Source organism: Mauremys reevesii, linkage group 22 (genome assembly GCF_016161935.1).
Source record: "Mauremys reevesii isolate NIE-2019 linkage group 22, ASM1616193v1, whole genome shotgun sequence".
NCBI classification, from domain to species: domain Eukaryota; kingdom Metazoa; phylum Chordata; order Testudines; family Geoemydidae; genus Mauremys; species Mauremys reevesii.
Genome location: NC_052644.1, coordinates 5,856,295 through 5,883,572, shown reverse-complemented (window position 1 = coordinate 5,883,572; position 27,278 = coordinate 5,856,295). Strand labels below are relative to the sequence as shown.

Here is a 27,278-nt window from a genome sequence, read left to right as displayed (position 1 = left end):
AATCGACTCTATTCCCCATGCACGTCTCTCTGTGTGTCTATCTATCCTGTCCCCCTCCTGGCTTGCCCCAGCGCTGGCTGTCAGGTTACCCCCCGCCCCCAGGCTCAGCCCTGGAGGCCTCGTGTCCCAGCAGGCCCTGCCGGCGTGTGGACGGTGTTCGGCTCTTGTCTCGGCCTGGTATTTCGGTCTGTTCTGGCTCCTGCCTCCCAGCGCTGTGTCCCTCCGCTGCCACCAGGGGGCAGAACCGGCCCGGCTCCCACCGGGCTCTGGCCAGCAGCTAACTATTTAAATTGGGAGCCAGAGGCTGGGAGGTGGGATCAGAACTGGCCCTATAAAGCCCTTGTGCAGCGACCGGGACCCAGCTGGGAGCCTAGGGCAAGGGGAGAACGTGTCGCTGGCCGGGGATCCACGCCGCCACGGGGGACAGTGCCACGCGAGGAGGGGGCTCCGGCCGGGAGACGTCACGGAGTGGATCCAGGGCCGTGGTGCCCAGAACCTGGCACAATATTGACCGTCCCTTCGCCATGGACAGCTGCTGAGCGTGGGCTTCCTTCTGGGCCCCGACGCCATCCCAGATCCGAGGCCCCCCCATCGAGACACAGCTGCGTATCTTCCCACCTTGGAAGCCAGGCAAACTCCATCCTCTGTGCTCCAGGTCGGGGCTGGCGTGTCCCGCTCCCGCCTTTCAGGGCCGGCTCTGAGAAGGGAGGCAGCAAGTGAACGTGGAAAGCAGGGCAGGGCAGGGCAGCGCCCGGCTGGCCGAAGTTGGATTGGGTTTACCGGAGACCAGCTGAGAGTCGGTTCCTTTCGCCCGGGGCTTGGAATGCTGGGATCCGTCAAAATGGAATCGCACGACATCTCCGAGTGGAACGCGTATTACAGCGAACCCACGGAGGTACGTCAAACGGGGCACGTTTGAACCCAGTTCTAGCTGTCAGGTGGGAGGACGTGGCTTTCTAATATTTGGGAGGAGGGGGAGGAAATTGACATTACGAAAAAAAAATTCTACCTGGAATGAGAAGGACGGGGTGGAAAAATCACACTGGTTTCCAGTGCCCCCCTTAAAGTGATTTGTTCTGGGGACGGGAAGCCCCCTCAGGAAGTGCAGGTTGCATCTGGAGTTGCTGCGTTGCAGCTGGTTCTGGGGCGCGTGCGGCGTAGCAAAGAACACCCCAGCAGCTCAGGGTTTTCCAGTCCCCTTTCCGGCGAAGTGTTGCAGTTGTTATCACACAGCAAGTTGTTGGGGCCTGTTCTGCCCGCTGGCGGCTTCAGATATTAAACTCCCCGGGGCCGTGGGGGTGTGAAACGTGCCGAGGGGATCCCCTGGGATAAAGGGCAGGGTGCTCCTGGGCTCGGATTCGGGGGGGAGCACAGGGATCTGCGGGAAGGGGTGTATGTGTGTACCTGGTGGGGATCCCCTTCTTCACAGGAGCGACACCTCCCGCCCATGCAGTCCCCTAGCACAAGCAGCGCGGTGGGTTTTGCCGTTCCGGGAAATCCTCTTTCAGGACAGGGAGGAGAATGCAAAGCGGAGCGGGAAAGGAGGAGGCAGAGCTGCAGGGCTGAATGCAGGCGGAAGGGGCAGGAAGGGAGGGCCGCTCCCTCCACCTCATCTCATGGCACCTTCAGGCCCCCTCCAGCCCTGGCAGGGCACACGTGCCCAGTCCCTCAAACCCCCAGACTGGCTGAGAAACCCTGAGATTTTACAAAGCAGCCAGCACCACCTTTTCGCCACCTGGTCTGGGCACCTTTTCCTCCCCAGCCAGGATATGGATTCGATTCCCCTGTGATCACAGGACTCCAGGAGCTGGGGCTGCCCATAAAGCACCCAGATAGAGTGACACCCACCAGAACCGGGCCGCTGTCCAGCCCCACTGCTCTAAAGGGCCCGATTCTGCTCCCTGCTGGGAGCCCCGAGCAATGCCTGGCAGAGCGGGGCTGACCCCCGGGGAAAGACAGCAAAATTGGGCCCGGCAGCATGGGGCAGGATTGGCACCGAATCACTAGGGGTTGTCCCCCTGCACCTGATCCAAAGCCCCTGGTGGCCAACGGGCCGGATCCTCCTCTTGGGCGAGTTTTATTCCGCACACTTCCTGATCCACCCCGGGTGTGAGCGGGAGGAGAGGTGCCCCAGTGACGGGGCACCCACTGCACCGGGCCCCCTGCCCGCTCCACATGAGCGTGCACGGACCCAGCTTGGGTTCCGCTGGTGTAAACACAAGCGCCGGGGTTGAGGAGCCACACCGGATTGACACTGCCGGAGCGGAGCTCAGAACCGGGCGGCAGGGGGCTGTAAACAGGCTTTGGAACAAAACAGAATAGTGCCCCCCCCAACCCTGGCACACACAGCCCCCAGTCGGGACCTACGGGGTGAGGGGGGGGGGGTGTATGGGGATAGATAGAGTCAACTGGAGTTTTGTAAATGGCAGAAGGCCCTTGGGTTTTAACACAGTAACAGCAATGAATCTAATAATCAATTAATCTCCATAATTAATAATGAACAGAGTTAATCTAATTCACTACACAGCCAGCCTGGGCCCTTGTCCCGAGGGTCCCATTACCAGAGAGCCCCTGCCCCACATGGAAACCGCAATCCACATGCATAGTGGTCATTGTTGCTATGGTCGGCCGGGGGCGGATGGCAGAACGGGTCTCTCCTAGTCCCTATCCCAGACTGCGCTGTGTCGCTTGGGTCCTGCGGGCTCCCCTCACCGTGGTATCTGGGCCCTCCCTGCACACACTTAGCACCGGGCTCCCGCTCCACCACACAGGCCCGGTGCGGCCGATGGCACCCGCTAGCAGGCGCCTGCTCTGCCGAGCTCTCGGGGGTTCCCCCCGATTTACACGAGGGGCGCACGGCTCGCCATGCTGGGCGCTGTGGTGACGGGTGTTGCACAAGGACAGCCAGGTGGCTGGATTGCGGGGGCTGGTAGCAATGGTTGCATCTTGGGCTCCCAGCCAGTTCTGGGGGTTCACACGCAGACTGTTTCCCTCCGTGCGTCCCATGACTCAGCTGCCCCCCCCCCCCGTGTGCAGAACCCGCCCCAGCCGGCCCAATCTGGGCTGCCGGGCACCCAGGGCAGTGGCTGGGGGCCACTCCCGTCAGAGCAGGGCTGGGGCCAGCCCCTTCCCGCGGTGACGCCACACAAGAGGAGCCGGCTGTCCCCGGGGATCGGGGCCAGGTGCTCCCTTGGCAAACACGCCGGGTGGGAGGGCTCCGTGCAGCAGCGAGTGCAAACACAAAGCAGGTGTCGGGGGGAAGCTGCCACCCCGCAGTCACATCAGAGGCTGGAGCGAGAGGGAGCCCAGCCCACAGCCTGCCATGGAGAGAAAGGGCCAGATCCCTACCTGGTGTAAAGCAGGAGTGACTCCTTTGGAATCCATGGGGCCAGATCCTCGCTGGTGTCAATCACTGGAATCTGTGGGGCCAGATCCCAAAGCAGGAGTCACTCCACAGAAGCTAATAGCTTCCTGCTGCTTTACATCAGCATAAATCACCCAAACGCTTTCCTTTCCGAGGCGGGCGTCCCCACCACTGCTTCTTCTACTGCCTCTGCTACTGTCTTGCTGGGCAAGTCACTTCCCCTCTCTATGTCTCAGTTTACCCTCCTCTCCTGAACTGTGCCCTGATCTTTGGGGCAGAGACTGTTTCTCACTATATGTCTGTGCAGCGCCCGGCGCGACGGGGCCCTGATCTCACTCACTATGTGTCTGGGCAGCGCCCGGCGCGACGGGGCCCTGATCTCGGTCACTGTGTGTCTGGGCAGCGCCCGGCGCGACGGGGCCCTGATCTCGGTCACTGTGTGTCTGGGCAGCGCCTGGCTCGACGGGGCCCCGATCTCGGTCACTGTGTGTCTGGGCAGCACCTGGCACAACGGGCCCCCGATCTCGGTCACTGTGTGTCTGGGCAGCGCCCGGCGCGACGGGGCCCTGATCTCACTCACTATGTGTCTGGGCAGCGCCCGGCGCGACGGGGCCCCGATCTCGGTCACTGTGTGTCTGGGCAGCACCTGGCACAACGGGCCCCCGATCTCGGTCACTGTGTGTCTGGGCAGCACCTGGCACGACGGGGCCCTGATCTCGGTCACTGTGTGTCTGGGCAGCGCCCGGTGCGGGGGCCCTGATCTCGGTCACTGTGTGTCTGGGCAGCGCCCGGCGCGACGGGGCCCTGATCTCGGTCACTGTGTGTCTGTGCAGCGCCCGGCGCGATGGGGCCCTGGTCTCGGTCACTGTGTGTCTGTGCAGCGCCTGGCGCGACGGGGCCCTGATCTTGGTCACCGTGTGTCTGTGCAGCGCCCGGCGCGACGGGGCCCTGAGCACGGTCACCGTGTGTCTGTGCAGCGCCCAGAACAATGGGGCCCTGATCTCGGTCACTGTGTGTCTGGGCAGCGCCCGGCGCGACAGGGCCCTGAACTCGGTCGGGCGCTGCCCAGACACACAGCGACTGAGATCAGGGCCCCATCGTGCCAGGTGCTGCACAGACACACAGTGACCGAGATCAGGGCACACTGGGCTGGGCGCTGCCCAGACACACAGTGACCAAGAGAGGGGCCCTGTTGCATCAGGCGCTGCACAGAAATTGAATGAGAGACAGCCCCGACCTCGAAGAGCTGGCAGTCTAAACAACAAGACAAAATTATCTCTATTTTACAGATGGGGAAACGGAGGCAGAGAGGGGCAGGGACTTGTCCCTGGGGGTCTGTGACAGAGCTGGGGATACAATTGAGATCCGCTGGATCTTTACCCAGAACTTGCCTTCCTCTCTAGCTAATGGCTACTTGTGTCTAGTGGTATGAAACATTTGAAATGTAACTGGAAGACAGAGCAGGGAGCTGAAAATCCTGCCGTGATTTTCTTTCCCATCAGCTGCACTGAAAAATACAACACGTCTTCTTCATTCCCAGCAAGGAATTCAGGCCAGGGTGGGAGTCAGCCCGTGGTAGGGGGTCCAGAACAAGACCCAGGCCTCACTTCTATAGATTCATAGACTCCAAAGCCAGAAGAGACCAGCGTGAGATCTTGTCTGGCCCCCTGGATCACACAGTCCATAGAATTTCTCCCAGACAATTCCTAGAGCAGAGCTTTTAGGCAAACGTCTCAGCTTGATTTAAACGTTGTCGGTGATGGAGAATCCCCCCACGGCCGTCAGGAAATGGCTAATTCCCCTCGCTGTGAAAAATCTCCACCTTATTTCCAGGTGGAATTCGTCTAGCTTCAGCCACCAGCCATTGTGTCTTGTTAGACCTGCTAGCTTGGGAGGGGGCCATGAAGTTCACCATACCTGTGAGCTGCGGCTGGTTCCCTAAACCAGCTCTGTCAGCTCCCTGGTTGCCTACCGAGATTCCAAATGTGAATAGTCGCGCCTGGGCGTGTTTGCACCAGGCGCGGTGCCGCTTTCCATTTCTGCTGACCTGCTGCCAGGCTCAAAGGCTCCCAGGCAAGGGATCAGGTGAAAAGGTACCGTCAACACTTTTAGCCGAACTGGTGGCTGTGAGTTCCCCTTCCCCGCTCAAGTGCTTAGCACGTCTGCCCTAAAAAACGATTCAAGATCTGTAATGGAATCATTACGAGCTGCGCCGTGAAATGAAACTGCATAGCGGGGCAAATTATTTATTAATTATTATTAAGTAAGCAGTAGCCATTTCCATGGGCTTAGAGGTCAACCTGTGGAACTCCTTGCTAGAGGATGTTGTGACGGCCAAGACCATAACAGGGTTCAAAAAAGAACTAGATCAGTTCATGGAGGACAGGTCCATCAATGGCTATTAGCCAGGATGGGCAGGGATGTGTCCCTAGCCTCTGTTTGCCAGAAGCTGGGAATGGGTGACGGGATGGATCACTGATGATTGCCTGTTCTGTTCATGCCCTCTGGGGCACCTGGCATTGGTCACAGTCAGAAGACAAGATACTGGGCTAGATGGACCTTTGGTCTGACCCAGTATGGCCGTTCTTATGTTCTTATGTCACTGGACTCAAAATGAGGGTATTTCCTTAGTGCAGTTTGGTTTTTTCTACTCCGTACTCCAGTCCTGGAACAGAGGTGGTGACAAACAGCGCACCAGCAAGTCCCCCTTTCAGAACCAGCATCGGAGCCTGGTTCCCCGTAACCAGCTGTGCCCCAAGAATTGCCTCCACTTGTCCCCGTTAAGACAGAGCCTCGCTGTTTGCAACAGCACCTCCCGGGAACGAACCAGCACAAACAGCGTAACAAGGAGGCAGCATCTCTGCAAAGACCGGGCACTGCAGAAAAAGAACTCGTGGGGCCGGGTGTAACAGCGCCATCTAGTGACGTCTGCTGTAACATTATCACAGGCGCACTGTGGATCCCGCTCCCACAGCCGGGTGCCCCCAGGGGCGAAGGGGGCAGTGCCTGTTGCAGAGCGTTTGCGTGAGACGCGCCTCACACGCGTTTGACTTGTTGGATTCCTGCCCTGCGGACGAGCACAAATTGTTTCCGTTCCGTGGATAGAGTTGGGGGGCGGATTCTCCTCTCCAGCTGGAGTAATTTCACCCAAGCCCGTGGAGTTTCCATGCCCTACAACTGGTGTCCAGAGGGGAGTCAGGCTCCTCTTTTGGGGGTGGAGTGTTACACGGAAGAATTTCCCAGGTGGCAGCTTGCAACTGACCAGTAATGACCCTCGAGGGGGCGGCTTTTGGAGCCGTTGATGGTCTGGTCTTTGATTTTCTGGTGGTTAGAATATATGGGGGGCGGGGGCAGGACTCCTGGGTTCTATTCCCTGCTCTAGGACGCGGTGAGTGGTCTGATGATTAAAGCAGTAGGACTGGGAGGCAGGACTCCTGGGTTCTATTGCTGGCCGGGAAAGTGGAGGGTGGTGACAGCAGGGACAAGCAGGGTTCTGGCCTTGGCTCTTGCAGCGTGACCTGGGGCGAGTCGCTTGCTCCTCTCTCTGTAAACTGGGCAGTTGTGAGATGACAGCATGCTGAGGTGCTTTGAGATCCTCAAGGGGCAGGAACTCCTGTATTTGCTTTGGATCGGCCTGTGCAGGCCTGATCGCCTACAGCTTTGTGTCCGTCACACGGTGCTTAATTTGTGAGTTACGCCTTCTATATAATGGTGTCCCCACCTGAATGAAGGGAACAGGGTTTCTAGCATCTAAACCCAGCTGCGCAGGCTGGGGGGAGGCCGTTTTCTGTTGTATTTATTGCTAAACCCTTTCAGATTTAAGAATGGAAACTAGCAGCTGAAACATCTGGGATCCATAGCTGGGGCCAACCTGCAGAGCTGCATTGGCACTAATGGGACCAGATCCCCAGCCGTAGCTCCATTGGAGTCAATGGGCCAGATCCCAGCTGGGGTCAATGGGCTGTAACTGCACTGGAGTCAATGGCCCAGATCCCAGCTGGTGTCAATGGGCTGTAGCTCCACTGGAGTCAATGGGCCAGATCCCAGCTGCTGTCAATGGGCCGTAGCGCCATTGGAGTCAATGGGCCAGATCCCAGCTGGTGTCAATCAGCCGTAGCGCCATTGGAGTCAATGAGGCCAGATCCCAGCTGGGGTAAATGAGCTCACTGAAGCCAAAGAAGCAATACTGATTTACACCAGCAGATCTGACCCTGATGTGCAGGGAGGGGAATACCCTTTCCAGCGGGGCGGCATTTGTTCCTAGAAAAAGCTCTTTGGCTGAAGAGTCAAGTTGCAGAGCAAAAGGCAGCTCGGGGAGAGCCCAGGGAGGGGCGCGTCAGGCCCTCAGAATCACAAGATTGGCTTAGTGAGGGAGGTTTCAAACCCAATCGCTCCCAGGGCTCCTTTTGTTTCCCATAGGGCTTCGGAGCCCTTGGGAGTCACCTTTACAAGCGTTTCTTAGAAACCAGCGTGGCCAGACTTCGACTTAAAACCCAAAGGAAAGCGGAGATTCTCGCTGATTCACTTGACTCCAGGAGCTGGGGCTTTAAGGAACACACCAGCTATTGCAAGGAGATCATGAGGGCTGGCACAGCTGTACGACAGCCCAGGGGACGAGAGAGATCTGGGACAGGGATCCCATCTCCCAAATGCATTAGGTATCAGCAGGCTTTGTAAGGTGGGGGTCACATCCACACACACTTTAAAGCAGGGTCATTCTCACACCCACATGGACACACCCCCCCACTTTGAAGCAGGGCCATTCACACACACACTCAAGCATACTTCACACCCAGCACTGCCAACTGCTCCACTTTTATTGTGCGTCTCAGACTAGCCTACGGTTTTCTCAAAGCTCCACCTCCAGGAGTCACGGGAACACAGTGGAAACGCAGCTGGCCTTTCTTTTATAACAAAGCGAGTTTCTCACCCTGTGGCTGTGGAGCAAAGCTTGGCACCTTGACCCATGATCAGTGCTCAGAAACCGGAGGACCAAGAAAAGGAATCCAATGTGTGTGAAAAATCTCATGCTTTTTTGAGGCCGATTTCCTGATATTTGAATTACTTTGACTCTCAGCTCTTTGTGACAGCCCCCAGTGCAATGGAATTCTGGTCCATGAACTCCTGGGTTCTATTTGCGGTTGAGGGAGGGGAGTCATGTCTAGTGGTTAGAGCAGGGGGGCTGGGAGCCAGGACACCTGGGTTCTATCCACGGCTCTGGGAGGGGAGTGGGGTCTATTGGTTAGACCAGAGAGGGGTATTCCAGGGTCCTATGCCTGGATTTATCACTGAGCTGCGCTGTGACTTTGGACAGCCCCTCTCTGTGCCTCAGTTTCCCCATCTGAAAAATGCTGGCTTCTTGCAGTCATGAAGGCTCAGAGGCCTGGAGGTGGCTGGAGCTCCCAGCCCGGAAGGGGAAGCGTCTGGTCCTGATGCCTCAGTGTCCTTCTCCCAGCTCTGACCGATCCGCTTTTTCTCCTACGGTCAGGAAGTCACCTTCCCCTCCACCGCCCCGCTCTCCCTCCGTCCCAGCACTGGGGCTGGACTGCAGGCTGGGCTTGAACAGCCGGTCCCTTCCCAGCCTGCGGCATCCACCCCCTGTCCTGTGCTCCAGGCCCTGCACAGTGACCCGATTGTCCTCCATGCCCTGGGCTCTTCAGCAGCAAAGAGGCCGGGAAATGGCCGCGTCTGGAGCAGACGAGGAGCCTCGGCCATGAAGCAAAGGGGGAGACTCAGGATGGGACGTTCTGACACAGGGGATCTGGACTCCAAAGGAGCCTCTGTTACGGGGTGCTTCCTTCCCCAGGTCTGGGTGGGTGCCGGGGGCAGGTTCTCTCCCTGCCCCGATGCAGAAAGGGGAAGGGGTCCTGGGAGTCAGTGCTGAGATAGCTGATGGGGCGGGGGGGGGGGGGGAGGATCCTGAGATTCTTCCCAGCCCAGGGCGCTCTAGGGACTGAAGCCAAATCCTCACTCAGGCAAAATCCCCAGTGGCTCTTCTAAGAGCCTGGGGTTTGCCCTATGGACTGGAGGTTTATTGTCAGGTGCATGGAGGATTGAGAGCAGGGCCCGGTCGCTGCCCAGACACACAGTGACCGAGATCAGGGCCCCGTCGGGCCGGGTGCTGCCCAGACACACAGTGACCGAGATCGGGGCCCCGTCGCGCCGGGCGCTGCCCAGACACACAGTGACCGAGATCGGGGCCCCGTCGGGCCGGGCGCTGCCCAGACACACAGTGACCGAGATCGGGGCCCCGTCAGGCCGGGCGCTGCCCAGACACACAGTGACCGAGATCGGGGCCCCGTCGGGCCGGGCGCTGCCCAGACACACAGCGACCGAGATCGGGGCCCCGTCGGGCTGGGCGCTGCCCAGACACACAGTGACCGAGATCAGGGCCCCGTCACACCGGGCGCTGCCCAGACACACAGTGACCGAGATCAGGGCCCCGTCACACCGGGCGCTGCCCAGACACACAGTGACCGAGATCGGGGCCCCGTCACACCGGGCGCTGCCCAGACACACAGTGACCGAGATCGGGGCCCCGTCGGGCCGGGCGCTGCTCAGACACAGCCCCTGCTTTAAAGATCCCACAGTCTAAGCAGACAAAGGAAGAAGTTTTGCTTCCCATTAACACATGGTGAAACCATGGCCCCAAAGAGATTAAATGTCTCGTCCACGGTCACACAGAGACTTTGTAGCAGAGCTGTGAACTGAGGGCTGGTCTCCCGAGTCCCAAGCCAGGCCCGCACTCCCCCCCAGCACCGTCCTTCCTCCTCCTCTATCGCTCCTTTAGAAGAGACGCAGGGTTTGACCCAGTGGGCAAGGCCCCAGGATTGGGCCCTCAGCCATGCAGTCACTAGGGGCTGTATTTGGCCAGCAAGCCCAGCACCGCTTTGAGTGGGAATTTGGCACTGCCCTGGTATCTGAGAGGCAGCCGCAGGGGTGAAAATTAACTGGAGCGGTTTTTTTGCGGGGAGCGGCGGGAAGAAGCAGGAGACTCCTAACAGGTGCTGAACAGAGGGTTTGACTCCAGACTGGGGACTCAATCCAGTGTTGCCACCTCTCCGGAGCCTTGGGAATTGTTGGCCTGTTTCTTAGAGCTCCAGCACCTGGAGTCCCGTGAATATGGGAGAATCTCAGTTCTGTTTTTAAAATCAATTCCACCTCTAGCCCTGGTGGGCGCGTACAACAGGGGGTTCCTGGAAGGCCCCAAATCCAGATGCCTGGATAACAGCCCCCCCCCCAGACGTATGAAGTTTTGGGGGGAAAACACCAAATCTCATGATTTTTAAGCCAGTCTCGGGATTTTTCTGGCACTGGGGTTGGGCATGTGAGGTCTATGTCTGAGGGTATCTGGGTAACTGCATGGCAGGGGCACGGCTTTGTAATAAGCCCAGTGCCCAGCTGGGGGCTCTCTCCCCAGCGTCACAAGTTCCCATCCTACCTCTGCATTGTGAGTGTGGCTTGTGGGGGGCGGCCTGCCCAGCAGGAGGTTAAAGATTCCTCTGCCATTTAGGGGAGGGGCAGGGGCGGGCCCTGGTGTCCTGGCTGGCCTCCCCCCAGCTTGCGATAGAGTTGATGCCAATGTCCAAGGCTGCAGAGCTGCTGCCGAGGGGAGAATGGCTCTGGTGTTTGCCTTACACAATCGCCGTGTCTGCAGCCCTGTTTGGAAAGGCTTTGGGGCCGCCCGGGCCAGGAGAGACACCACGGTCCTCTGCTGTGGCAACTGCTCCAGGCCTGGCCACACGGCTCCGCCCTGCCACGAACACACGTGCTTTGTGCGTCGCGCCACGTGGGCGGCACTCACCCGGCACGGCTGGGGCATGTAACCACACGCACCAACACCGGAGACACCGGCACAGCGGTGGGTTTGCTGTTAGGCAAGGAGCAGCAGTGCCTGGTAAAAATAACAATAAGAATGTGTAAGAAGATTAGAGATTATCTGTCCATCTGCATACACCATCTATCTAACCTATCCATCCCCATACACCCCATCTATCATCTATCCATCCATCCATCCCCATACACCCACCTATCTACCTATCCCCATATCTCTATGTATCCATCTATCCCCATATAACCCCACTCTCTCTATCTCTATCCATCCCCATACACCCCATCTATCTATCTTTCCATCCATCCCCATACACCCCCCGCTCTCTCTCTCTATCCATCCCCATACACCCATCTATCTAATCTATCTATCCATCCATCCCCATACACCTCATCTATCCATCCATCCATCCCCATACACCCACCTATCTATCTATCCATCCCCATACACCCCATCTATCATCTATCCATCCATCCATCCTCATACACCCACCTATCTACCTATCCCCATATCTCTATGTATCCATCTATCCCCATATAACCCCCACTCTCTCTATCTCTATCCATCCCCATACACCCATCTATCTAATCTATCTATCCATCCATCCCCATACACCTCATCTATCCATCCATCCATCCCCATACACCCACCTATCTATCTATCCATCCCCATACACCCCATCTATCATCTATCCATCCATCCATCCCCATACACCTACCTATCCATCCATCCCCATACACCCCATCTATCATCTATCCATCCATCCATCCTCATACACCCACCTATCTACCTATCCCCACATCTCTATGTATCCATTTATCCCCCATCCCCATACACCCCAATACACCCACCTATCTATCTATCCATCCCCATACACCCCATCTATCATCTATCCATCCATCCATCCTCATACACCCACCTATCTACCTATCCCCACATCTCTATGTATCCATCTATCCCCATACACCCCCCGCTCTCTCTCTCTATCCATCCCCATACACCCATCTATCTAATCTATCTATCCATCCATCCCCATACACCTCATCTATCCATCCATCCATCCCCATACACCCACCTATCTATCTATCCATCCCCATACACCCCATCTATCATCTATCCATCCATCCATCCCCATACACCTACCTATCTATCCATCCCCATACACCCCATCTATCATCTATCCATCCATCCATCCTCATACACCCACCTATCTACCTATCCCCACATCTCTATGTATCCATCTATCCCCATACACCCCCCGCTCTCTCTTTCTCTATCCATCCCCATACACCCCATCTATCTATCTATCTATCCATCCATCCCCATACACCCCCCTATATCTATCCCCATATCTCTATGTATCCATCTATCCCCATACACCCCCCGCTCGCTCTCTCTGTCTATCCCCATACCCCATCTATCTAATCTATCCATCCCCATACACCCCATCTATCTAGCCATCCATCCATCCCCAAACACCCACCTATCTATCTATCCATCTATCCCCATACACACCCCACTCTCTCTCTATCTATCTATCTATCCCCATACACCCCCTATCTAATCTCTCTCTCTCTCTCCCCATACACCCTCTATCTAATCTATCTATCTATCCCCATACACCTCATCTATATAATCTATCTATCTAATTAGTAGAACAGAATCTGGAGTCACTAGATGAAAATGTTTCTTCCTGGCCTTTCCCCTGACATACAAATACCACCCAGGCGTTGTCCGTGGCCAGAAAGGCTCCCTGCTCCGGCCATGCGGCCCCTCACCCGCTCAGCCAGGCTGGCTGCAGACGGCAGGATCTCCCTGCTGAATGACATGGGGCTGACGCAAGGCTGGGGAGATAAGCCCCGAAGAACAATCAGGCAGCAGGGAAATAAGAAGCAGAAGGGGAGGTGGGGGGTGTCAGTATTTACACTGGAGATCCTGGCAGATAATAATGCCGCTGGCTCAGTGGGTCCTGACCTGGGGCTCTTCAGCGCTCCTCTCAGCCCTGCCACTCGCCCTGTGCCTCAGTTTCCCTTCTGCAGAACGGGGCCCGGCTAATTGCACTGGCCAGAGGGCGGTGGTGAGAGTGAGTCGGTTAATATTTGCGGAGCTCTCGGAGGGTGACTCAGCCTGGCTTAGCGCGCAAGCCTCACCCTCAGGAGATGGGTCTCCCAGCTCTGCTGCTATTTCCTTCGGTGACCTTGGGCCAGGCCCTGAATCTTGCTGGCCCTTAGCTCCCTCTGTTTCCAATACAGACACTGACCCTCCTTCGTCTGGTCAGACCATGAGCTCTTTGGGGCAGAGACTGTCTCTCACTGTGTGTCTGGGCAGTGCCCGGCGCGACAGGGCCCTGATCTCGGTCACTGTGTGTCTGGGCAGCACCCGGCGCGACGGGGCCCTGATCTCAGTCACTGTGTGTCTGGGCAGCGCCCGGCGCGACGGGGCCCTGATCTCAGTCACTGTGTGTCTGGGCAGCGCCCGGCGCGACGGGGCCCTGATCTCAGTCACTGTGTGTCTGGGCAGCGCCCGGCACGACGGGGCCCTGATCTCGGTCACTGTGTGTCTGGGCAGCGCCCGGCACGACGGGGCCCTGATCTCGGTCACTGTGTGTCTGGGCAGCACCTGGCGTGACAGGGCCCTGATCTCGGTCACTGTGTGTCTGGGCAGCGCCTGGTGCGACAGGGCCTTGATCTCAGTCACCGTGTGTCTGTGCAGCGCCCGGCGCGACGGGGCCCTGATCTCGGTCACTGTGTGTCTGTGCAGCGCCCGGCGCGACGGGGCCCTGATCTCGGTCACTGTGTGTCTGTGCAGCGCCCGGCGCGACGGGGCCCTGATCTCGGTCACTGTGTGTCTGGGCAGCACCCGGCACGACACGGCCTTGATCTCAGTCACTGTGTGTCTGTGCAGCACCCGGCACAACGGGGCCCTGATCTCGGTCACTGTGTGTCTGGGCAGCACCCGGCACGACGGGGCCCCGATCTCGGTCACTGTGTGTCTGTGCAGCACCCGGCACGACGGGGCCCTGATCTCGGTCACTGTGTGTCTGGGCAGCGTCTGGCGCGACGGGGCCCTGATCTCGGTCACTGTGTGTCTGGGCAGTGCCTGGCCTGACAGAGCCCTGATCTCGCTCACTGTGTGTCTGTTCAGCGCCCGGCGCGACGGGGCCCTAATCTCGGTCACTGTGTGCAGGGCCGGCTTTAGTAAGTGCGGGGCCCATTTCGAACAGTTTCGACGGGGCCCCAGCAGGGATGACTAAAAAAAAAAAAAAAACGTAAAAAAACACGTGGGGCTTGTACTCACCGGGCGGCGCTCCTAGTCTTCGGCGGCGGGTCCTTTCTCTCATTCCGGGTCTTCAGCGGCACTGAAGGACCCACCGCTGAAGTGCCGCCGAAGACCCGGAGCGCCACCGGGTGAGTAAAAATTAACAAGGAGCCTCTAGCCAGGGAAGGGATTCTCAGCCACTTCCTCCCCCCCCCCTCCGGTGGCCCTGCCACTGGGCACGGGGCCCTCTTAGGCGCGGGGCCTGATTCGGGGGAATTGGTGGAATTGGCTTAAAGCCGGCTCTGACTGTGTGTCTGGGCAGCACCTGGCCCGACAGGGCCCTGATCTCGCTCGCTGTGTGTCTGGGCAGCGACGGGGCCCTGATGTACAGACCCCACATACAGGCCCCAGTTGTCGCTGGATTGAACCCAGTTGCCTGCGTTGGACTGCAGCGTCTCTCCCCGCAAGGCAGCCAGGCTGCATCCCGAGATGGCGGGAGAGGGAGAACCCAGCAGGTCCTTGGAGAGTCTGTCCCCTGGGTCATCCCCGTCCCGGCAGAGGCGCGTAACCCAGGAAGTGGAGTAGCGGTAAGAATAACGAGCAGGTGCGCGTGGGACATGCCGCATCTGTCAGGAGCCACGGAGGCCCAGCTGTGAAATTCTCTGCTCTGTGGCACTGGGCCGGTGCATGGCGCTGTCCCATGCAGTTCAATGTGCAGGGCCAGATTCTGATCTCGGCGACATTGGTGTAAATGCAGTTGGACTAGTGTAACTGAGGAAGAGATCTGCAGTGCCAGACCCAGAGAGTTTTCCATCTAAATGCCCCAGTCCTGCAATCGGATCCCCTGAGTCCTTCAATGATTATTATGTGTATTACATTGGCCCCATATGAGATCAGGGCCCAGCTGGGCCGGGCGCTGCCCAGACACACAATGACCGAGATCAGGGCCCTGTCACGCCAGGTGCTGCCCAGACACACAGTGACCGAGATCAGGGCCCCGTCACGCCGGGTGCTGCCCAGACACACAGTGACCGAGATCAGGGCCCCATCGCGCCGGGCGCTGCCCAGACACACAGTGACCGAGATCAGGGCCCCATCACGCCGGGCACTGCCCAGACACACAGTGACCGAGATCGGGGCCCCGTCGGGCCGGGCGCTGCCCAGACACACAGTGACCAAGATCAGGGCCCCGTCACGCCGGGTGCTGCCCAGATACACGGGGACCGAGATCAGGGCCCCGTCATGCCAGGCGCCGCCCAGACACACAGTGACCGAGATCAGGGCCCCGTCACGCCGGGCGCTGCCCAGACACACAGTGACTGAGATCAGGGCCCCGTCGCGCCGGGCGCTGCCCAGACACACAGTGACCGAGATCAGGGCCCCGTCGGGCCAGGCGCTGCCCAGACACACAGTGAGATATAATCCCGATTTCAAAGAACCTACAGGCCAAAGAGACAAGATTGGGGAAGGAAACTTATGCCCAGTGCCTTGAATACCAGTCTTCTGAGCGCCAACCCAGTGCCCATTCCACTGGACCTGATTCCTCTCTGTATACGGGGAACTAATATTAAGCACCCACCAGGGAGCCAAGCCGTTTTCTGGACCTGATCTGGATCTGAGTTTGCAGAAGTGTAAATGGGGGACAGGTCAGTTAATGGCAGTGCCGTTGCTCCAGACCCCGACCAGCGTCCCTGAGACCGAGCTCGGCTCCTGTGTGGTTCGGGTTTTTATGTGATCGCTGTATTACATGTCGCTTTTAGTTATTTATTTAGTGTGAGCTCTTACTGATGGCCATGACGCTCAGAACCAGCTCCTGGGCGCAAGCAGACATCCTGCGGTTTAGGAGCAAGGCGGGGGACTCTGTCCCGGGAAGCCGGGACTCTGAAAAAGCTTGGGGCGTGGTGCAGGAGAATCAGCTGTCCCTGAGCTGCCAGTGTGATGCCGGGGCCACAAAGGTGAATACGATCCTGGGAGGCATCCGCGGGGGGATCTTGAGTAGGAGCTGAGAGGTGATTTTACTCTGTGTTTGGCTCCTGGGACCAGTTCTGGGGCTCGCAGGTCAAGCAGGATGTTGGTAAATTGCAGAGGGCTCAGAGAAGAGCCGTGAGAAGGAGCGAAGGGTTAGAAAACCTGCCTCGCAGCAAGAGACGCCTGGAGCTGTCTCTGGTTTAACAAAGAGGCGGTTAAGGGGGGACTTGACCCCCCCACCCCGTCTATAAGCACCTACAACTATTTCATAACAGGCTCTTCAGTCTAGCAGAGGAAGGTTGAACATGATCCAATGGCTGGAAGTTGAAGCCAGACAGATTCAGACTGGAAATAAGCGGTAAATGTTTAACAGTGCGTCATTAACCATTGCAAGGACTTCCCGAGGGGCATGGGGGTTTCTCCGTCACTGGCAATTTTTAAATCAAGATGGGATGGGGTTTTTTTTTAAGCAGATCTGCCCTAGGAATGATTTGGGGGCCGTTCTCCGGCCGGTGCTCTCCGGGAGGTCAGGCTAGATGGTCACGGGGGCCTGTCTGGTCTTGGGCTCTGGGAATCTGTGAAACCCGGGAGGACCCTGAGTTGTTCCCATGCAGCGAGACGGGGATATTGATCTCCCCGGGCTAATGGAGGTGCTGCACGTTCTGGCCAAAGCCCCTCAAGCGGAAGCCGGTCACACTGGCGCGGGGGGCGCTCAGATGAGGCAGTGACAGCGTGACATGGGTGCTCTCTCTGTCTCCCCCACACACCGGGAAGGAGGCAGTGGGCAAGGTCAGTGAGCCAGAGGCATCCCAAGGATTCCTGCCCGTGCATCTGACATCGGACGGCAGGCAAGGGGCCAGATGGGCCTACGATGTCCTCAAGGGTGCCTGGGTGTTATTGAGAGACAGGCCAGAACCAAAACATCAGCTCTGAGCCTCTCAGCTGTTGGTTCTGGCTCAGGGTCTGCACCGTAACACACGCAGACTCCTGCAGACGGCGCTGCCCTGCCCATCTGGAGTATCAGGATTACAGAGAGTGAGTAACATCCTCTGCATGGCCTCCAATGGAGCTACGGCCCATTGACACCAGCTGGGATCTGGCCATTGACTCCAATGGAGCTACGGCCCATTGACACCAGCTGGGATCTGGCCCACTGACTCCAATGGAGCTACGGCCGATTAACACCAGCTGGGATCTGGCCCATTGACACCAGCTGGGATCTGGCCCCGTTGACTCCAATAAACCTACGGCCCATTGACCCCAGCTGGGATCTGGCCCATTGACTCCAATGGAGCTACGGCCCATTGACACCAGCTGGGATCTGGCCCATTGACTCCAATGGAGCTACGACCCATTGACCCCAGCTGGGATCTGGCCCATTGACTCCAATGGAGCCATGGCCGACTGACACCAGCTGGGATCTGTCCCGTTGACTTCAGTGGCGCTACGGATGATTGACCCAGCTGGGATCTGTCCCACTCACTGATATTTCGCTGAACATTTAATACAAGCAGCGTACAGCGTCCGTCTCCCCAGATCAAAATTGCACAGTCGGGTCCGAAATTCACTCAGGGCAGGAGGCTGCATCCGCCAGGCAGCCCCGCGAGAGCCAGTCAGAGAGAGCTGCTGGACATGGCCCGGGATGCAGCTGATTGAGTTCAATCTAGGGCACCGCTTAACCTACCCTCTGTCTGGCTAAAGAGCCGGGCGGGTGGCCCTTTCCTGCCAGCACAGGCCGAGCGAGCCCGCCTCAGGCCGGTTGACGCCGGCAGTCCTGGTGGCTGGACTGCTCACTGGGTGATCACGGCCGGGGAAGCACACCCGGCTAGCAGGCGGCACACTGGGAACAGAGGGGCCTGGAGCGTGTGTGTCACAGGCTGTGCTGTGTGCACACGCCTATGCACATTAGCACACACAGGCACTCCCCCTCCCTGGTGGGGAGCTGGGAGTCACCAAGGAGAGGTACAATTCGCCAGATGCATTCTGGGGTATTTCCCCCCCACACACACCATCCTGTGAAGCATTGGAGATCGGCCACAGCTGGAGACGGGACACTGGACAGGGTGGGCCAGTGCTCTGAGGTGGCCTGGGAAAATCCTCTCTCTAGATGCAGGGCTGGTGGGTCTGCTCCACGTGTTCAGGGTCAAACTGATCGTCGGGTTCGAGGTTGGGGAGGAGTTTTCCCTGGGTTCTGGCCCCATCTGGGAGGGGAGTGGGTTCTAGTGGTTAGAGCGGGGTGGGGGGCTGGGAACCAGGACTCCTGGGCTCCATTCCGAGCTCAGGGGTGCGGGAATGGGGTTTAGTGATTAGAGCAGAGGGGATTGGGAGCCAGGACCCTTGGATTCTGTTCCCAGCTCTGGAAATGGAGTGGGGTCTAGTGGTTAGAGCAGGGGGAGCTGGGCACCAGGACTCCTGGATTCCATTCCCAGCTTGGGGGGTGTGTGTGGGGGGTCCCAGCTCTGCAGCTGACTCTCTGAAGGAGCTTGGCAACAACAAGTCATTTCCCAATGCCGTGCCTCAGTTTGCCCCTCTGCAGCACGGGGTGACAATATTGCTCCGACTGCTCCTGGGGAAGATCCATGCATGTCTGTGAGGAGCTTTGAGATCCTCCTGGGGGGCCCCAGAGCGGAGCCCATGCCGTAGGTTTATTTCTCTCTGTGGCCAGAGAGGGGCAGAGGCTGCTACGGAACTGGGGGTGCTTATCCCCACCTGCTCGTGGGCTCGAAGGGGCTGCCTCACCGAGGAGGGGCTCAGTTTGCCCCCCGCTCTTCAGAGATGGTTACGAGCTGGGGAAAGCCATCTTCCCGCTGGGGTCAGATGTGGGGGTGGGGTCCCTCGGGCTGGGGGGGGCCATGGAGCCTGTGCTGGGCTCAGATGGGGAGGGGGGCCCCTTGGGCTGGGGGGAGGTAATGGGATAAGTCCAGGCCAGGTCTGGGGATGAATTTGTAGCCAAATGTTCATTGCAGCCCCCCAGCCAGACCCCTCCGCTTGCCCAGGAACTGAGGGGTGGGGAAGGACCTAGGCGAAGATGAACAGCAACGTAGGGATTTCCTGGGGGAGCTCAGGGATGGCCTTAGCTAGCGACTCACAACCGACTAGGCAGAGGGAGTGGTAACTGGCATCAGGGTGGGGCAAAGAGACACCAACTGAGAGCAAGGCCCCATCGCGCCAGGCACTGCCCAGACACACAACAACCGAGATCAGGGCCCCGTCGTGCCGGGCACTGTCCAGACACACAGTGACCGAGATCAGGGCCCCGTCGTGCCGGGCACTGTCCAGACACACAGTACTGAGATTGCAGCCCTAGACCCCACTCCCTTCCCAGAGCTGGGAACAGAATCCAAGGGTCCTGACTCCCAATCCCCTCTGCTCTAATCACTAAACCCCATTCCCCCACCCCACAGCTCAGAATGGAGCCCAGGAGTCCTGGTTCCCAGCCCCCCACCCCGCTGCCCAGACGCACAGTGACCGAAATCGGGGCCCCGTCACGCCAAGCACCACCCAGACACATGGTGACCGAGATCGGGGCCCCGTCGTGCCAGGCACTGCCCAGACACACAGCGACCGAGATTGGGGCCCCGTTGCACTGGGCGCTGCCCAGACACACAATGACCGAGATCGGGGCCCCATCGTGTAGAGTTGCCAACACTGTATTTAAAAATTATGGGGCTGTTTTCTTAGCATTCCCACCCCACCTCTCCTTCTGATATTATTTGGGGTCCCAGCACCCTACCAAGGTGGCTAGGGGCAAGTTTTGGCCTTTCTGCAGCTCAGTGTCTGTTTGCAAAGCCCGGTTGCAGCCTTTGCATAGAATTGGGGTGAAATTGAATAGTGCAAAGCGCAAGGTCAGGCACTGAAGGACTAACAACAAGAATTTGTGCTATAAACTGGGGACATACCAGCTGGAAACATCAGTGGAAGAGGAAGACCTGGGTGTAATCACAGGGTGACTATCAGCCGCTAACGTGTGCCAGCCATTGAAAAGGCTAACGCAGTTCTAGGACGCAGCAGGCGAGGGATTTCCAGCAGAGACAGGGAAGCATTAGTACCTTATACAAGGCACTGGTGGGACTCATCGGGGATATTGCGTGCGGTGCTGGTCTCCCAGGTTTAAGAAACATGAATTCAGACTGGGACAGGTGCAAAGAAAGGCTACTAGGATGAGCGGAGGAATGGAAAACCTGCCTTAAGAGAGGCTAAGGGGAGAGAGGATTCCTCTCTATAAACACATCAGAGAGAGAAATACCAGGGAGAGGGAGGAGTTATTTAAGGTAAGCGCCAATGTTGACACAAGAACAAATGGATACAAACTGGCCATCAACAAGTTTAGGCTTGAAATTAGGCGAAGGTTTCTAACCATCAGAGGAGGGAAGTTCTGGAACAGCCTCCCCTGGGGAGCAGTGGGAACAAAACACCTACCTGGCTTCACAACTGAGCTTGATACGTTTATGGAGGGGAGGGGATGACGAAACTGCCTACAATGGCGTGTAGCTGATCTGTGACTGCTAGCGGGAAATTTCTCCAACAGCTGGTGAAGGGACACTGAGTTGCTACAGAGAATTATTTCCCAGGTGTCTGGCTGGCAGGTCTTGCCCATATGCGCAGGGTCTAACATTTCGCCATCTTTGGAGTCAGGAAGGAATTTTTCACCTGGCTCCGGGGGGGTTCGCCTTCCTCTGCAGCACGGGGCCTGGGTCATTTGCAGGTTTAAATTAGAGCAAATGGTGAATGATTTGAGGACTTCAGTAACTCAGCCACAGCTTAGGGGTCTATTACAGGAGAGGGTGGGGGAGGTTCTGTGGCCTGCATTGATCAGACTAGATGATCATGATGGTCCCTTCTGGCCTTAAAGTCAATTAGTCTTTTAAAACCAAACCGGGCAAAACTCCTTTGAACATGGGTTCCAGGACTCAGCTAATGTCAAAAGCAACCGTATAGTAACAAAGCCATGTGCACTCACAAGCTGCCTACAGTAACACAGCAGCATGCTACCTTAATTAATACACTAGCATGTGTCCTGGAGTCCAAAGGGAGATCCAGAAGGAGAAGTTATTGTGGAACATTATGAGGCAGTGTTGTTGGTTGCCATGTTCCACCCCAGAGGTGGCCACAGGAGCAAGAGATCTTGGCATGGAGATTGGTACTGAGGCATCCTGCAGAATGGAAGATGCTGTATTTCAATAGAAAAATGGGTTTTCCACTAATGGATATTTCGGTGTGATAAGTGTCTGAAAAACCAACATGCCCCAAAACTGACTTGGCTCAATTCAGATTCCTGCCTCATGGGAGCTGTAGTTCAGTTTCCTCCGGACTCCAATTTCCTTTTAGGGGAAGTCTCCTAGCTGGACTACATCTCCCATAGTGCACCACAGCTAGGGATTCCCAGGACACAGCCACCTTCCCTCACCATGAAGGGTGGCCACGGTGCATCATGGGAGATGTAGTCTAATCAGAGAGCCTGGCCTATAGAGAAGAATGGGGAGTGTGAGGCATCTGAACTACAACTCCCATGAGGCACACAAGCCAAATGTCCAAATTGAGTTTGCTGCTGGAAAAATGTGCTGCTTAATTTTTTTTTTTTGCCCTTAAAGTGAGCATGGGTTGAGCAGCTGTTTCCTGTAGAACATCCCCATCTGGGTAAGAGCCCATGTCTTGTTCTATTTGCCTCCAAGATTTACCCTTTCCTCCATGAGCATCTCTTTGCTCTAGAGGAGCAGCTCAGTTTTGGTCCCAGATCCCCATCTCCATCCCACTCCTGCTGCAGCCACTTATACCACTGCCAAGCGGGTTCACAGCATGAACTGCTCTGATCTGGTGGCTTTTCACGCCCACCTTGCACCGGTGCCAACGACAGTACAGGGTAACCTGGAGCAAGCCCTCATGGTTAAAGCACAGGACTGGGGTTTGTTGCGACGAATCTGCTTCCTTGTATGCTTCCTTGAATACTTCCTACTGCCCTCAGTTTCCCCATCTGTAAAATGGGACTAGTGATCCCCACCTCACGAGGAGAGCTAATTAGTGCCTGCCAAGTGCTGCTAGATAGCGCAGCAGGGCTGGAGGTTGCCTGGGAAGGCTGGAAGTGGGATAGGAGAGCCCAGTTCAGCTGGACACCAGAACCCTGTGAATTTTGGATGACAGTTTCAAGGCTGTAATAGAGTTTGGGGTGCACGTTGGCGGGGCTTTGGGTTGGGCTGGGGGAAGGTTCAGGAATCCGGTTTGCCTCGGGGGGGAAGGCATGATGGATTCTGCTATAACTGAAATTACAGGAATAAGCTAAAGTGCCATGAGCACCTTTATAGCAATGTAACTGCGTGCACATGAGAGGCTGCGCTGCTTTCACCTGCTCTGTTTCTAAATCGGGGCAGTCCTAAGGGTTCAAACACAAGGCATAGATCACTCCTTCGTCCAAGCAGGCAGGTGCAGCTGCCTCAAACCTCAGTCCCTTCAGACCCCCACATTTCCGGAGCCCTTTTCTGAATTCCTGGCAACATGTCAATGTCAAATAGTTATGTTTGAATATCTACCTATCACAGCTCACCCATCTATATATTTATCTATCTATCTAATCATTGCTATAAGGCACCTCTCGGCATGGTACACAAGCTCTTTCACTCTCTCCTCGTTTCTAGAGCTTTGCCATGCGAGGGAGAAGGGTGACAGGGCCCCACGACCTTTGCAGAGCAGAGAGCCCTGCCCAGGGATCTTTGCTGGCTGCAGGGTGCCCTCTCCAAAGCCTCAGGGGCTGATTCCTGCCCTGCCAAATCAGCAGCTAGCTGGAAATTTGCCCCCGAGCTATTTATTCCCCAGACGACACCTTGACTGAATCCGAGCTTTTCAACAGAGGATCTCAAAGCGTAACTGTATGAACAGAGGAGTAGGGGCAGGGAGGGGATTTTCCCTCTGTATCCGGCATTGGTGAGGCCGACACCAGATCCTGCGTCCAGCTCTGGGGGCTGCATTTTAAAAGGGATGTTGACAAATTGGTGAGGGCATGAGAAGAACCACAAAACGAATCAGAGCCTGGAGGAAAGGCCAGATGGTGAGAGACTGGCGGAGTTCAGTCTGTGTAGGTGATCAGAGAAAAGATTGAGAGGTGACTTGATCAGTGTCTAAGTATCTTCCGGGGGAGGAAACACCAGGCACTGAAATCTAGCAGAGAAAGGGCAGAACCAGTTGGAAATCAGGCCCAAGTGCGGGTGATTAACTGCCCAGGGAAGTGCTGGGTTCTTCAGTTCTTGGGGTCTCTCAGTCCAGTCTGGAAGTCTTTTTAGAAGACGCTTCATCCAGACATAGGTCGTTGGGCACAGTTCCGGGGTGACTGGGGGATCTAATGGTCCCTTCTAGACCGAAAGGCTCTGACTCTTTCCCGCGGCATTGAGTGGTCCCGGGATGCAGTCAGACCCACGAAAGACCCGGAAGAACGAAGCCAGGTAGCAAACCCGTTCTGCCGTCGGCACAGCGGTCTACAGTGGCGCGTAGCCCACCAGGCAGCTTTTCATCACAGGATCGCAAAGCGCTTTGCAGAGCTGTGGCCGGCTTACAATCGGAACCCAGGAGTCCTGGCTCCCAGGCCTGTGCCTGGTGCCCTGATGAGCAGTGTTCACGGGTTTGGAGCCTGATCAAAAACCCCTTGAAATCGATGGCAGTTTTTCCATTGACTTCAACGGGCTTCCAACCAGGCCCCGATAGAGCCGTGGGCTGCATAACTTAGCAACGCTCAACAACACAGTCAGGAAACATACAGTGTGAGTGAGCAAGGTGGCACCAAACGCATTGATTGGCAGCAGGGCAGCGCTCGTAAATGAGCCCTTTCTGTTAAAGCCTATCTAGTGTAAATAGCAGGCGCCATTGTTACACCTGGGACTCGGATCCCACTTTGAATGGCACTAAGCTGTTTATTTAATAAACTCTGCTTTAAAGGTGACCTGAGAAGGGGACAAAATACTGGGTTTGTAGCCTTCCTGTTTCTTCTTCGCCGGCATGAAGGAGAGCTGGCTGGTTCGTTATTTAAAAGAAGCAGGTTTTGCTGCTCCTTTTTCACATCAAAAATGGCGGTCTTGGGAGCGGGGGCTGGATTCTGCTCTCAGCTCCACTGGTGTAAATCTGGAGTCACTCCTGATGTCAAGGGAGTAAAGCCTGGAGTCTGACCTTAGCTCCACTGGTGTAAATCTGGAGTCACTCCTGATGTCAAGGGAGTAAACCCTGGAGTCTGATCTTAGCTCCACTGGTGTAAATCTGGAATGTCTCCACTGAACTAATAGAGTTAGAGCCAGATTTTGGTCTGAGTTCTACTGGTGTAAATCTGGATTCACTCCAGTTTACACAGGATCAGAATACAGTCCTTTATCTTACACACTCCTGAATTACTTTCCCTGCTAGAACCCATCCCCATCCTGTCCCTTTGAGGCCAAATCCAGCTCTTGATTACACTGGGAGCCGAAGCCAGCCCTTGGTGTGTGAGATACTGCCCTGCCTCACGTAACTGACCCTCTCGACTAGATCACCCCTGGACTAGGCCGAAGCCCTCTGTGGTAGTTGCAAGGCTAACTCTGTCCCTTGGCTTCCCCTAGGTCTATCCATCCGTGAGCACCATGACCTCCAGCCTGGGGCCGATGAACACCATCAACTCCTACATGACGCTCAACTCGCTTAGTTCCCCCAGCTCCATTAACATGACCTACCCGAACAGCCCTTCCCTCACTGGGCTGACCAGCTCCACCAGCCCCATGGGCCTTCCCACTATGACGTCACCTGTCAGCCCGGTGCTGACGCCACTGGGGACCCAGGCACCCACCATCAACTCCCTCTCCCCCTACCCGAACGTGAGCCAGTCCCTGGCCCCACTGGGGTACCCAGCCTCGAGCATCAACCGGCCCAAGGAAATCAACAAGTCGTACCGGCGCACGCTGACTCATGCCAAGCCCCCATATTCCTATATCTCCCTCATCACCATGGCCATCCAGCAGGCCCCCAGCAAGATGCTGACCCTCAACGAGATCTACCAGTGGATCATGGACCTCTTCCCGTATTATCGGGAGAACCAGCAGCGCTGGCAGAACTCCATCCGCCACTCGCTCTCCTTCAACGACTGCTTCGTCAAAGTGGCCCGCTCCCCGGACAAACCTGGCAAAGGCTCCTACTGGGCCCTGCACCCCAACTCCGGCAACATGTTCGAGAACGGCTGCTACCTGCGGCGCCAGAAGCGCTTCAAGATCGAAGACAAGGCCAAGAAACCCAACGCCAAGCCGTCCGGCAACCAGGAGCAGGCTCCCAAACACCCTGAGCGGCTCCAGGAAGGCCAAAGCCCCAACACAGCTTCCGAAGGGGCCGAGTCAGGCCACTCAGATGCCTCCCATGGTTCTGAGGAGCAAAGGGGCCTGGTCCAGTTGGACTGCTCTGGTGTGCAGGGTTCATCCCCGGCCTCCGAGGCCTCCCCCATCTCTCAGCCCATGAATAGCCACTACTTCCCCCCCTCCATCACCAATCTGGACCTCCCGAACGACCTCAAAATGGACCCTCAGTACAACTTCAATCACCCCTTCTCCATCACCAACCTGATGTCCTCTGAGCAGAGCCACAAGATCGACCTGAAGGCCTATGAGCAGGCCATGGCCTACAGCGGCTACGGCTCGCCCCCTGGGCCGGACGGCAAACACGCCTACGAGACGGCCACTTCGCTCAGCGAAACCGGCTCCTACTACCAGAGCCTGTACAGCCGCTCCCTGCTCAATGCCTCGTAATGGCCCCCCTCTGGAGAGCCAAGGCCGCTTGTGGAGATCGGGGGCGAGGGGCGGATGCCGTTCCCCCACCTACCCACCCAAGTGTAAGACGTTCCTTTCCATTGTCCACCAGGCACGACCTGGGGAAAGGAACGAGAGACCAGCTCCTGTGTCGGGCACTGTGTAGGCCCCTTGCCATCCTGTGACCAGGGGCTCCTTTTCTCGGTGTGGAAAATACCCTCCCCCTCCCCACCTCCACCCCCGCCCTCCAAACCTTTCAAGGGAGCAGGGCAAAGTCTCTCCCCAAGGTAATGGCCAGGTGGGGTCAACACATTTCACATCTCCCCTTGTCCTGGCCACCTCCTGGGACACCGTGCCAGCCAGTCACCAGACCAGCTGAGATCCTGCCCATTGGTTCTGTGCCATTAGCTACCAGAACAGTGCCGCTGAGCTCAGCTGCAATGGAGGGTCCTCCGCAGCCTTGTCTGTTTCAAACGTGTCCCAGAAGAGCTGTACATCCAGCCCCTGGCCTTGAACTCGGAACCTGGGAGCAGCCCTTGTAGTTCCCAAAGCATATGGAGTTCTCTGCCAAAATGTTACAGTTCCCAAGAGCTTCTCCAGGCAATATCCCCAAGCCCTGTAGATCCACACATGGCAGGATTCCACTGTTACGTTCAAGGGGATCAGTTATGCCGCAGACAGATTGGGCCCCGTGAGTTGTGAAGCCTGGGGCGGGGGGAGGAATTGTTCTAGATTTTTGTTGTTGGTGTTTTGTTTTTTTTTTGTAAATGGCTTTCTATTTAAATATTTGCTTTGGAAAAGGGGTTAATAGAGTCTGTTTTAATATATCATACTTTAGAGAGGGATTTGTTTGTGGATGGTTCATTTTAAGTGTGTCTCTTTTTTTTTTTTTGGTATTCAAGATCATTAAAAAAATAACACACTTCTTCGCTGCAAGATTTTATCTATCTAAATAGGAGATTGCATCGGTATCATAATTACCTGAGGATAGATGTGATGCCAATGTTTAAAAAGGGCTTCAGAGGTGATCCCGGCCATTACAGGCCGGTAAGCCTGACTTTGGTACTGGGCAAACTGGTTGAAACTATAGTAAAGAACAAGATTGTCAGACAACATA

General features: G+C 56.7%; 1 protein-coding gene across 1 annotated transcript; it reads left to right on the top strand.

The window, feature by feature from the left end:
- The first annotated feature begins 375 nt into the window (after window positions 1-375).
- Window positions 376-27,013, top strand: FOXA3 (forkhead box A3). Its single transcript, XM_039509875.1, has 2 exons — window positions 376-895; window positions 24,992-27,013. The coding sequence occupies exons 1-2, from the start codon at window positions 824-826 to the stop codon at window positions 26,159-26,161; spliced, it is 1,242 nt and encodes a 413-aa protein (XP_039365809.1). The 5' UTR covers window positions 376-823; the 3' UTR covers window positions 26,162-27,013.
- The last annotated feature ends 265 nt before the right edge of the window (window positions 27,014-27,278 follow it).

Coding starts and splice junctions, on each gene's coding strand:
- FOXA3 (XM_039509875.1), top strand. CDS start 824: ATGCTGGGATCCGTCAAAATGGAATCGCACGACATCTCCGAGTGGAAC. Junction 896..24,991: donor ATTACAGCGAACCCACGGAG/GTACGTCAAACG, acceptor GGCTTCCCCTAG/GTCTATCCATCCGTGAGCAC.